Raw genomic sequence first — 13,353 nt, 5'->3', positions numbered from 1 at the left:
TGTATATGTGATGGTGTTGGATGCCATAGGGAAGTCAAGGGTGCAGTTTGACATTGGTGGGGGAGGCCCTCGTCCTGCTGTGAACGTAAATAAATTGAACGTCAATTGATGAAGAACGTCCAACGCTTTTCAGCTCGGTATTCGTGCTTCTACTGCGCTCACATTCTGTCGGAATCTCAGCTCTGATACCGTCGAGAACTTCTCTTTGTGCCTTTCTTTAATTCAGATCATCGATCCGCCTCATTTTCTTCAAGCAAAGCTTATCGTCCATTGCGCAACGTGCTTCGTCGTTAAGACTAATGAAGTCTTGTTTCAGAGTCCCAGTACTTCGCAACTGCTGAATTCGAATGCGTATAGATAGACAGACCAGAGTAGGTGTACTCTATACCTTCAAGCCAGGCGGTTCATTGACCGCGAGAAGGCGACGCCAGCTTGCAGCAACTGTCGCAATGTGCCGTCTGGTAAATTAAAGGTCTCATGTATTGCAGGGGTCTGTTGCAACGACCCCCCCCCCCCCCCCAAAAAAAAAAAAAAAAAAAGCTCAGGACGTATCGACAAGACGTACTTCGCGCATTGATGGTTCTTGTCTTTCCGGTGACTTTCATCCCGGTGGTGGCTTGCGCGATGGAGCTGCACTACATTTCTTTCAGCCCAGGTAGCGCTTTATACACCAAAGTTAATTATTATGGAGAGGGAGAGAGAGAGAACACGGAAAGGGGGAAGGGAGGAGGCGTGGAAGCTAGCTAGACTTTGTCAAATTTGCTATCCTAAACGTGGGGATGAAGATGAAGGAGAGAGAACAGTTTCGAACTATGCGCGTGCACTGGGTACCTATTCCCGGACGCTCACTTTCGGCGACATCGATTTCAGTGCGCGCTTATTGGCTGGCTGTGCGAAACCGGATGAGCTATAATTGGCTGGTTGAGCAGCGCATACGTCATGCGAAAGTCATAGCAAAGGGATCGTCCGAGAATACGTCACCTTGACGATGCCCAGCGTAATTCTGGTCGGGCACTCTGCATAATAGTCTGTCGCCTTCGAGTGTTGCAGAAGACAGAGCCTCGTAATTATTCGGAAACAACTCAAGAGGCGCATTGATGGCGCGTCCACTGGAGCATGACGTGTCCCCTATGGCGCCACGGGGATTTCCGACGTCCGCTTGCAGGAGGGCTGTGCCGGGGGCGTTGCTAATCGCAGCATGATTCGGCCCGTTAAAGGGACCCTGAAACGCTTTTGACGATTTTGTACAAACGTACTGAGTCGTTAGAGTAGGTCCTTCTGATCATTAATTGACATATCTAAGTGCTCCGCGTAAAGCGTGTAATTTATTATAAGGTTTTAAAAATGCACATCGCTGCCGATCGCAGCGCACTGCTCGGCGGAATTTTAAGCCGCCCCTACCCATATGACCGAAATCACCCACATGACGTCAGTGGGGCGAGCAATCCGATTGGCTGATCAGGGCGCGTGATCGATAATTTTCCCAACATTATGGTAAACAAATGATCTTCGTAATAGTTGGAATGTTAGTTAATTTGCTTTTATATAAAGAAAGTAACATAAAGAGAATGCACAAGAACAATTTTTCAGTACACCCAAGCACTTCCGGCAAACAGCAATGGTCGTCTGCTTGTATACAACGTACCCCATTTTGACGAGAGCTCCGCGGTCAGAGTCGATCTCAGTCTTTTCGCGAGCACTATGATTCGACTTTGTTGCCTTGTGGACTGCAAAAGTAGCGACTGGCAATATGTCAATCTGTGACATCGTGTCGCTCTGCAAGGCAGCGTACGAGCGAACTGGCTGCTGCGCACCGGACTGCCGCGCACCGGACTGCCGCTATCCGATCGGCGCCAGGATTTGCGCGTTTATGGCCGTCACTTTACACCGGAAGATTACTAACGCAATAGCGTTTCGCGAGTCCGGTATTAGGGCAAACGCAAGCGCAAGGGGACAGGGTCTGGCCGCTTGACTGTGCCGTAACGGGACGAGCCATGAGATGAGCAGTAGGGCAAATGTGAATGGTCTGCACGGTGCAGCCACCTGGTGGCACAGAGCTCAACCATACACAGTAGCAGCAACGAAGTGTATTCTTCTTTGCTGCTGGTGTGTATTTTTCGCAGGAGTGTAATCATCAACACGTTGTTTTTATAAATGTTTAAAATGTTTTACACTTGGTTAGAGCAATATTAGCGCTTTGTTTGGCTGGTTAAGCGCTGCGCCAACAAGTGTCTGGACCGTGCAGACCGATCAGGCCGCTCACGTACGTCTACGCTACAGTTCCTTCATCAGCTTGAGTTTATGCCTGCAGTCATTTGCCGAAATGATCAGCTTGCCTGTGGTTACCGGAATACCGGACACGTTCGGCGCTACGACAGATTGCTCGCAACGCACGCTGCGTTGTATCGCCGACGGAAGTGAAGGCGGGGCTTAGTGAAGGCGGTGAACCAGTGAAGGCGGAGCTTAGCCCCGCTCGCTCGGCGAACGAGTTGAGGAGGAAAAGCATGGCTAGGCAGGAGGGTAACTTCTAATCGCTTGTAGCTCCATTAATACGTAACGGTTCACTTAAATTGTGGTGCGAATGTCCTACTTAAGCTGTACCCTACGCGTCTACAAAATTTGTCCGACCCGTTTCAGGGGCCCTTTAATTTATAGTTTCTTGCCGAGGAGAGAGAAATAACAATGAAGAGAGGGAGGGCAATCAGATACACATTCGGTTTGCTACCCTACGTAGTGTAAGTAGGGCTAAGAGATGGAGAGAAAGAAAGAGATAGCACTGGAGGCGCCTACATTCGGACGTACGCATACAGACGGCGATGAGCGTTCCTAAAATCAGTATTATGCAGTACCGTACAAGTTTTCAATAGGCGCACGCGATAGTTGTCAAAATGAACGGCTCTCTTTCTGTAGTTTTAGCGGAATATAGAAATTGTTCTCTACACAGTACCGTGGAACAGCACTGTATAGGGCTCTATTATATGCGACCTCTCTGATTTGTCCTAAATCTTCGCCACTATACCGAGTTTGACAGTATGTGACATTGCACGGAATAGTGCCGTGGTACTCCGGAAGTGTATTGTCACGCGTACATTATCTCGTTTTTGTTTTTCTTGTCGATGGCCGTTTTTTTTTTTTTTTTTTTTTGCCGGGGTTGTCATTGTTGTCCAGTTATCGCTCGGCGTAAGACACGCGTATTGCGTCCGGAATTTCTCGGACGTTGTCGCCGATTCCGTAGCAAGATAGCCTTGTTTGGTCAGACTGCGCGGCGTGGCGCAAAGGGTATTGCATATTTCTCGAATGTACGCGAAGACCAGCGATTGCTCTGGAATATAATAATACGGTGATAGGTGCATAGATAGCGAGCTTACTTGGTCCGTCAGTTGGACTCGACGATTGACGACTGTACTCGCCGCTATCGTTATGAGTTTAGCCCCGCTTGTCTTCTCCGGGCACATGTAGCTGTCCTTGTCGTGGTGTTTATTTCAGGCACTTTTGCCTGTATTGTCTCGGAGGGCATGGCTAAAGGCACAACAAGTGCCCGAGAGGTCAAGCCACCACATATTATTGTGACTCGGGATCGAGGACGAGAAACGGACTCTCGGAGCAGACGAAGAAGAAACGAAAAGCTTTATGCAATATGTACAGATATAGCAGGTAATAGCATACACGCATGCAGTAAGAGCACAACAGACCGACGGGGCGGCTGGTGGTGACTCTCTCTCTTATAAATGAACCGGTTCTGCCTTAAATCTCTTTGGCGACCCATCGTCGGCAGGAACGAGGCGGGGCAGGTGGTAACGTCACCCGCGTCGCATTCCCGTTTCGTTGCGGCAGCGGTCTTGGTATGGTGTCTTGGTGCGTCACCATATTCTGGGTGCGGTGCCTTACCGAATTCCTCTGTTCGACCCACGGGAAGGGGTCTGCGGTTTTGTTGAACCTTGAAGGTTCCACAAAACTGCCGGAGGTTCCACAAAACATATAGTTGGGCGAGTTGACTTGACGTCACGATGTCAAGATTGCCTGTCAGTGGATGTTTGAAGCTCAGCACAAGGGCAACCACTTCGGAAGAACGAGGGAGGCGCATCCGTTGTCTCGATGATAGGCACGCAAATATGCAGTAACAGCAGCAGGGTTCATCACGATGACGACGCTCTAAGAGTGACATTCAATACATTTCGAAGGCGTGTTCATCACAACAAGGCTACAACAATGGCATTGTATAATGAAAATCAGGCGTTCTTAGGACTGACTTACCACAGGAAAAACGGAACAAACTTTAGTAGCACACCGTGGCTCATTTATCTAAAAAAAAACTGGCCAAGAGGTATTGTATACGCACCTTTGCATTCTCCCCAAGTAGCGCAAGCTTGCTCTCGTAGTATCGTGTGTCATATATATATATATATATATATATATATATATATATATATATATATATAGTACTGGACCGCTTCTTCTTGGCTTGAAGGCCCCTTATACCGCGCATGTATAGTGTTTTACTGTAGGGAACAGGGAATAATCGCACGCGGCCAAGTCAAGACTAGCTGTAAGGTGGTTGAATCAGGAGTTTCAACAGCTCTGTAGATGCCACGAAACTGTAGGGTGACGTTGGGTGGGCGTGCATACGGAATTTCGTGGTGCAACACGATCCCACTGAGTCCTGTCCTTGGTCGCCTGCCGTTCCTGTAGCTCGAAGGAGACGGGCAGCTGTAAAGCAACACTGGCCCCGTTCACACGAACGCGACGTTATCGAACCGAATTTCTTAGCGCGTCACAGTAGTACTTATGCGGCAGCGTTCACATGTGCGGCGAATATCCTTCGTCGTCCGAAACAAGTCCAAACCTGTGTCCGGGAAGAGCGCGTTTCGCCGGCACGTGAGCGGAGGAGCGCACCCTCTCTCCCTTGACGCGACACGCCAGCATTTTGCATCGCTCTCCTGGCATCGATGCGATTCGCCTTCCTAGTGCCTTACCGTCATTTGTGTAGATTCGGTGCGCCATTGTCGCGTCGTTCATGTGTAAATGCGGTAACAGTCCTGTGTTTCCTTCTATAGTCGGATACAATTCAAGTCTGCAGTGTAGCCCCGCCCACGCCCTCATAACCGCCAGCCACTGTTCCTCAGCGAGGCTTCAAATAGTTCGTACTTTAAACTTTCGCTGCTACCTAAATAAGGCAGTAACCGCAAGAGTAAAATTATAAGCGCGTAATTTTGTACGTTTTCACTCGTCTATAATAGTGAAATGGTGAAAGTCTAATTCTTTATTGAACTGAAATAAAACGTTTGCTTCGCTGCAGCTATTTATTGTTAATAGTCTTTAGCGCAAAGAAACGCATAACACGAGAGAAGGCACACAGAGCACAGCGCTATATGCAACACCAACACTACATGCAATACCAACTGGCCCACCAGTCTGTTTTGCTGAGCTATTTATTGTCAAGTTTCACTACAGTCGGCAGTGTAGTTTCATGAGTAAAACAGGGTCAACAGTGAAATAAATTGTACCGCGGACTTCTACAGCGAAAGCTGCATATGACTAAGCTTCCGTAGTTTTTTCGGTGTTCGGCAACAGAAACAGACTTAGCAATTTCTAACAAACCCATACGGATGCAGTGCAGCGGCGCAGATGTCAAAATGCGGAACAGGTTTGAATGCTCGCCGTAAACAATAGAGTGGCGTCAAGGCAATCGCAGTATATAAGCAGGAGAGGTATCGGCGCTAAAAACAGCTGCGTTATCGATGGGACGGACACTTATTGAGGGCGAGCTCCACCACTGGAAAAGCTGGCGCCACCGTCGGCGTGACGTGGCATGAGGGATCACGTGGACACAGCAGCTGCGTCGGCTGCTTCGGAAGCGCCGAAGCGAGCTGAAAACGAAAGTTTAAAGTCCCACCTGCGCTGCGGTTCTGACTGAGTGGTGAGGCTTTCCCGCCTTGGGTGTCTGCTTGACAACATCCAAAATCACTATAATAGGTTGTGGCTGCTCTTGGAGGCGTGCAGGCCAGACATGCTCGGTGCCGCAGTGCCGGACGTACGCAACAGAGCCCGGTGTCAGCCTTATTCACACGTAGCCGCAGGACAAGAAGCTGCGTGAAGCTTGGCTCGCGAAATTTAGAACCGGCGAACAGCCATCGGCTACAACTCGGGTACGCGGCAAGCACAGACGCGAGGAATATTTCTGCTACGTTCGCCCGCGCTCCCTGCCCGGCTAATGTCATGGCGGTTTGGTCCATGAACTTGTTGAGGCTAGACACTGGCAAGTTCACTGGAATGGAAAGGGAGGGGTCAGAAGCACATTAAACAAAGGCATGGCACATGGTCATGATTGTGTTATGAATTAACGCACTGGACTACGAAAAAGAAGCAGCGCGAAATCGAAATAATATTGAAACGTCCAAGTATTTAGAAGAAAAAAAGATATTGAATCGTCGCGACGCCTCATCACAGTCGTCGTTATAGGCGTCGAAGCCCCTTGTTAAAACAAAATTGTTTTTGAACAAGTTCGGATAACGTCCACGCAACAATGGTTGCTTGTGGACTGTTAAATGCTTATATGCTGCGGCCTAAAGCTCACAGCACGTTGCGAAAACGCTCTCAGTGAAAGCGAAGCATTGTGCGTGGACATGCATGCAGATGCACAGTCGGTTGCCGCGAACCCGTGCGATGGCTGCATGCATTGCGGCTTCGTTCTGTTATGCGCCATTTGGTAATACAGACCAGACCGTCCACTATAAGAACGTATTTCACATACTTTACGCTCAGCGATTGCCTACCTCTCACGCAAGAAGCCGGTTCGGGAGACTCCATCGCGGCGAACGCGCGCAGTGGCTTTCACTGTGCGTATTCGGTAAAAAAGATAGCGTCTGTAAACGATTCTGTGCTTTCAGTCTGCCCAAGATGATTGTTTCGACAGTAATAAAGTTCCCTCGTTTTGAGAGTACTTACAGAAATGTACAGGAGGGCTGCCGCGTGGTGTTTTTATTAAGCGCCGTAAGCCAAACCTATGAGAAGCGCGCCGCGTGATCCCTCATACTACGCAAGGGAGGCGCTTCCGACAGATGGCGACTCCGTAAGTTCTCGTCCCCAATAATTTGTACACGCGAAGAACAACATGCGTACGAGGAGTGCCAGAGGGAACAGCAACGAGAATGTAAACAGCGCCGGCTCGAAACGACCACCGACGAAGAACCTTCCCGCGATGCTGAACGAAAACGACAATCGCGAGCCCGGGCACCTCCGAACGAGCAACGACGCCAGACTCGCAACGCAAAAAGTGACAGCCATTCCACTCTGTGAAGATGGAATGGCAGCTAAAGCTGACGACAGTCAAAGCTCTCAAACGAAAAGCGAAGGGCTTTCGCTGCCATTCCATCTTCACAGAGTGGAACGGTTGTCATTATTTAAAGAGTAAAAACGCTCAAACTCCGTACACTTTGACCATGTCTGTTGCACACCTCATCGCTTCCGACGATGAAGACTCTTCAAGAACAGGAGACGCTCTGGAGGTATCAAGTACGGCGCCATTTTAAAAAGGTCTGATGACGGCAATTTTGTTTGCTTCTTTGATGGGTGGCGGAGTAACACAACCTCGCGCGGACCACCGTTACTTTAGTAGACTAGGTTCACTTTTTAAACTTCTGTGACTTCGTGGAGTCACCACCGATCCTCGCATATCGTGGCGCTGCTGTCGCACTTTGCTCGATCAGCACGGCGCGGACGAGGCAGCGAAATGAGAAAATTGTAGTGTGACATCAAAAACTCCCGATAGAGCTTTCTGTTGCTCAATACGTGCTACATAAAAGTTTTTTCCGAGCGTGAAAGAAGCCCGCAAATGCACGCAAAATTACCGCACGACTGGCCGCATGATAGCATTGCCTGTCTGCAATGATATCATGCTGATAATGCGCATGCCGTTCGTTACTGGAAAGTACCGGGCTCGCAGCGTTAAACAAAGGAAACGCATCAAGGCAGATGATGATTATCGTTGTGTGGCAGAAGGGGCACTCCAAAGGGTGTAAACTGTTCTTAGAGTGTAGGAGTAACGTTGGCGCGGTCCGTGCGCCTTGATTGCCAAGTGCTGTTATTCTTTTTTTTTTTTTAAAGTTGTATCCTACTGTAGAAAGATGTCGGGATACGACCCCTTTTTCCGTAGGAAATCGCCACCATTGCCAAAACTCCGTGGCCGCTTCACTTTTGGTAATGGCTGGACTGAGGCCACCTGCTCGGTAATCCATTGATCGACAATAAAGTTTTGTCTCTCTCTCTCATTGGGAAAAGAAGCAAATAAAAAGCATTTTTTTTAATAATTCCGGCTATTGACGCCTGCAGCGATGTCAGAAACCGACCCTGCGCTGCCTCCTTCGAAAATGACCATCGTTTTCGTCGCACCTTTCAAAACATTGCATTTTTGCCCGTTTTCCAAAGCATGGGCACACATCGGGATGGAACTTTTCTGACGTCGCAGATGCCATTTGCGAGGCATTTTGAAACTGCTGGCGATACAATCTGTAGGCACGCTTCAACGTTTCTTGAAATGTCACGTTTTTTGTTTCTTGACTCGCTGCGGTCTCCCACTCGACTTTTCAATCGACTTCTGTCCGCGGTGTGGTTCTGCCTCTTCTAAGTCATTGAAACGGGCAGAAAGTTTTCGCTCGGTAAGGTGAAAGAAAAACCCGCGCCAGAAGCAATACATTTGCATAATTACAAACCACTGTTAAAATCACGAAGGTCTATGACGCAGGAAATGCTCTTTCCAGCGTCATTGTAGATGGCGACCGAGTGCCAAACAAATATGGCAAATGGCGAACAAGTCCGGCAGGGTGAATCAGAAAAGGGAGCCGTTATCGACCATATGTATATATGTCTTCATTTTTTTTAATGTATCGTTTTGAATGATGACGTCGCAGCAAATAGTTCACTGATCTCACACTTCCCACTGCGATCTTTTCCGTGGTAGAGCTCGAAGCACTCGAATGCGCACGGGCCCGGCAACGAAGGAATTGACAGTTATTTATTTGTCCTCGTGAAACAAGACAAACAAAAATTGCTTCGGCCTTGATTCCTGTGCCTCCTAGGTTTGCGGTTGTGTTCCGATTTCTACTTGTTTTGTGCCGCGTCAGCAGTGCTTACCAACGCCCGCGAATTATTGCTGCCCCGTTTGAGAAGCTGCAAGCAAAAAAAAAAAAAGAAAAGAAAAAGGCTGAAAAAAAAAAAAAGACCGCTTCATCGTCCCGGCGTGGAAACAGCTTTATTCGTGCGTTAGAAGCCTCTTCATGGACTTTACTGTACTTGCTCTTTTTTTCTGCTTCTTTTTCCTGCTGGAAGCGGCCAGCAAAAGGTCGCAAGTCAACAACCTCCAGGACAGTAGAAGTGTGGCGGCCTCTGTCGTCGATGGCGCGAAACAATCCGCGCGGCAGTGCGTTCGATTCGCGCATGACGTTGATTCGACCCTGCACTGACGTATGCTCTACGTCACGATCGCTTCATCGTTCGTTTTCTGGCGCCTTCATTTTCGTTCGCAGCCGCAAGAGAGGCGGTCGAAGCGAACGCGCCGCCGGTCGAGCGCGAAACCGGATTTGCCTGGGTCGCGGCGAGTGCTGGGCCAATAGACAGCGCCGCAGCATTCAGCCGTTTGGCTTTGGATGTAGGCTTAGCGGCCCTTGCGTTTGACCGGCGGCAGCTTGCGTAGCGCGCTTTTATCCTGTTGTTTTGTTGCCAGCTCGGACGTTCGACCTCTAGCTTTGTGGGGCTCGGTTTGCATGGCGCGCGTGCCCTGTCAATAGCGCGTGCCACCCGGTCGTCTTCGTCAGCTTCACTGCGGCGGCGTGTGCGGCCCTAAACCCGCGCTCGGCGCGCAACGCTACTTTTCCCGGGCGCCCCCACCACAAATGGAACAAACCGGCAAGAGGTCCGACAAGAAGCGAACGCACAAGGACGGCACGCCGGCCGAACCGGAGGAATTCATCGTCGAGAAGATACTGGACCGGCGCGTGCGGCAAGGCAAAGTCGAGTACCTGCTCAAGTGGAAGGGCTACGGTGACAGCGAAAACACTTGGGAGCCCGAGGAGAACCTCGACTGCCCAGGCCTGATCGCGCAGTTCGAAGAGAAGCGGAAGCAGAAGGCCGAGTCACTGCAGCCGTCGGCGGCCAAGATGAAGGACGACGCCGACGCGCCGAGCCGCAAGAAGAAAAAACAGGACGGCGGTGACGCAAAGCCACGTGGTTTTGACCGCGGCCTCGACCCGGACCGCATCATCGGCGCCACGGATTCATCCGGCGAACTGATGTTCCTCATCAAGTGGAAGGACTGCGACGAGGCGGACATCGTGCCTGCACGGGTGGCCAACGTGCGCTGCCCGCAGGTGGTGATTCGGTTCTACGAGGAGCGTCTCACTTGGGACACTTGCGGCGGGCGCGACGACGAGTCGTCCGAGAAAGCGGCCAAGGCTTAGCGAGTGCCCGCCAACGGCAACCAACCACGTTTGCGTCCAGCGCCCCGTATTTTTTCTTTATTTTTTTGTTGGCGGCCTGGACGGTGGCTCTTCCGGAACAATTCGTACCTACAGCTTCCAACTCCTGTTATGCCCATTTTATTTTTTCATTTGATTCCGTACCCCAGCGATACGTCGTGTGTGTTGTGTGTGTTCGTGCTTTTTTATTTTTGTTTCCTAAGCCTTCTTTCACCCAACCTGAGGTGCCGGACGCTATGTGAGGAAAAAAAAAAGCTGTTTCCCTGCGCCGTAACCACGTCCGGCAAGAAAGTGTTTCATTTTTTGGTTTGTTATGCATTGGTTATCGCTAATTGTAACCGCATGGCCTTCGCCGTGTGTGAGATAAGGCGTCGGTAATCTTTGTTGTGCTTTCTTCAAGCCGTCATATTGGAGCGCAGGCGTCCGATCACACAAGCTTTCTTCCCTTTTTTTTTAGCCGTTGCTGTACTGCTCACGTTGTTGCAACCGTATTGTGTCGGCATAACAAAAAATTGCGCCACCCTTTTCGGTCGCCATTCATCGAGTCTATATCGCGATAAAAAAAAAAAAAATTCACCGATGTGTTTTCCAGCAACGAAGCATTGTTCCATTAGTGATTTGAGATGATTGTTTTCTAGGTTGCACTACTGGCGTTTCCTTTCTTTTTTTTTTTTCTTTTTTTTCTATGCACATCCTGCTCATTTTTGGTTTCAGTCGTTCGTTGGGGGATACTGTAATTGTATAAAACAGGAGATCATTAAAGAGAATTCTTTCTTCAACAAGTTCTTTGGGCAAAGGACAGTGTTCCAATATTTCTTTTTTTTTCTCTCTCTCTTTGCCTGTTGGCATCTGGCAGCTGTCAAATGTGTGCCAGCTTTTGGTGTCAATGTTGCCAAAGCTGCATATTTCTCGTCTCTTCAGCTGCTGTTTTGTATCATAGCAGTTTTGCTTGACACAGTTGCTACAGCTGGGCACTTCGTTCTAAGGAACCACCACTGAGCTCTTGCCTTGTTTAAATTTTATATAAGAGTGTTTCGTAATGTATGACACCAGCAATAAGCTAAGGCAGGCAAGCATTCAGATTGTCTCTGTGGCATTTGTAATGGCTTTGCTTTGTAGATTTACGGTTGTTTGGCTAGTTGAAATCGCGTTGATCTGTTTTTGACAGATGGCGTATATTGCGCGAACTCATGTCTGGCATCTGAGGAAGTGCCACATTTGTTTGTAGAAAAGAAAGTATAATAGTTTTATGGTAATTCCATGGCAACGTAGGTATAACTTTTCTTTTAATGCATGAACTATAGAAGTGATAAATTTTAAGGCTTATCTTATGTGGCCTGTCATCGTAGCTTGTCGCATTTTTCGCTGTCCTACCCAATGACATCCTAAGAAAAGCAGCGGTGTGCACAATTTTTGGTCAGATTTTGCACAGTCAAGTCCCAGAGGTTGCGTGGAGGGAGCAGCATTTTTTATGCCGTGTCCGTAATGCGCTCTTTTGCCATTATTCGGATTTTAATCACCGTTGCTGCGTTGCAGTTTGGCAAAAAACATAGCACGTGGTAACAAAACAATAGTGAAACAAATTGCACATGAAATCTGAATAAATCACAATGCACTTCGAGAGGACGAACGTGAATTGTGATTTATTCAGATTTCATGTGCAATTTACTGGTTACATTTGCATTTAAGTCTTAAGGGTGTAAAAGTGCATGGGACCTCAGAGATGCCTCATTGGAGCAACATTCGCGGCTTTTTGCCATAATACAGGAAACAAACTAATTAAAGATGCAGGCTATTTCTGTTCCAGTAGTTTCCCAGCATCACGAAAAACCTTGAAAGACGAAGCCGCTACATGATGACATACTGACATCGAGAGCAAACACCCAGCTGTCTGCCTGCTAACTCATCTTGCTAAACCAATTCTTACATTTTATTTAAACTTCCAGCACAAATTACATCAGAGGTGTTTCAAAATGTATGGTACACATTTTAAATATATGCATCACTTGTTTTGCCTTTGATGTGCCCTCTTTGAATGCAGAATTGCATACACATTGCCTGAACGGGTTATATGAAATTCAGCATTTCAAGTTGTCACCGGTAGGGTGGTTCAATTTGCCGAGGAACTCTCCAGTAATTTTAAACACCCAATAAATCGGGTACTGAAATGGGTAGCTGCTTCGTGTGACATCACGATGAGTCAATGACATCATATCCTACACTACTGTAATGTAAAAACACAGAACCCGTGCTAAGCACACTGTACACGTGGTGCTGACGCCGAAAAACCGAAGCTGATATCTCCTGACGACACGGGGAGCTTTCACAGCTCTTTCGAACTAGACAGCTGCTGACGTGCCTAAGCTCAACGCATTGTGCTACGGCAAGACGAGGAGAAACGCCAGTTATCACGTCTGTCAAAACTTTGATTGTTGGCTGTTGTTTCGGATGAAAAAGGGGACAGCTTCGTCATTTCTCCGCAAAGTGACTGTGCAGTCTGCGACGTCACTACCACAGGGTGGCCAGTACAAAGTCATATTTGTGGAACGACTCGGGAGCACGCAACCAATCCTTAAAATTAATTTTCAGGAATACTTGACTTGCAGCCATATAGTTTGGCACAGATATGCAGAGTGTATCAGAGAACATTTATTCAAAATTTTATGAAGGTCAGTGGACGTAAAAAAATCGCTTGAGTTGCCCTTTAAAGAACCATTCACCAGTTTTTGGCATTGCCAACAAACAAGTGAGGCAACTAGATTGCACGCCGATAGTCATGTTTGCAAATTATTAAATGGCTGCATGGCACGAAAACACAAGTTTCAAATGAAAGCTTGTGCGTTCGTCCTCTCGAAGGAGCCCCTCTGCCTGCCAGAAAAGCAAG

The 13,353-nt window shown here is 48.4% G+C and overlaps 2 protein-coding genes across 3 annotated transcripts in view; both read left to right on the top strand.

Moving 5' to 3' along the window:
• Window positions 1-13,353, top strand: part of disp (RND transporter family member dispatched) — a 481,275-nt gene that overhangs the window by 410,530 nt on the left and 57,392 nt on the right. The gene's annotated exons all lie outside the window — the stretch shown is intronic.
• On the top strand, window positions 9,529-11,251 carry LOC126543876 (chromobox protein homolog 3-like). Its single transcript, XM_050191006.3, has one exon. The coding sequence runs from the start codon at window positions 9,888-9,890 to the stop codon at window positions 10,449-10,451; it is 564 nt and encodes a 187-aa protein (XP_050046963.1). The 5' UTR covers window positions 9,529-9,887; the 3' UTR covers window positions 10,452-11,251.

Source organism: Dermacentor andersoni, chromosome 10 (genome assembly GCF_023375885.2).
Source record: "Dermacentor andersoni chromosome 10, qqDerAnde1_hic_scaffold, whole genome shotgun sequence".
Taxonomy (NCBI): domain Eukaryota; kingdom Metazoa; phylum Arthropoda; class Arachnida; order Ixodida; family Ixodidae; genus Dermacentor; species Dermacentor andersoni.
This window is presented reverse-complemented; position numbering and strand designations above follow the sequence as displayed.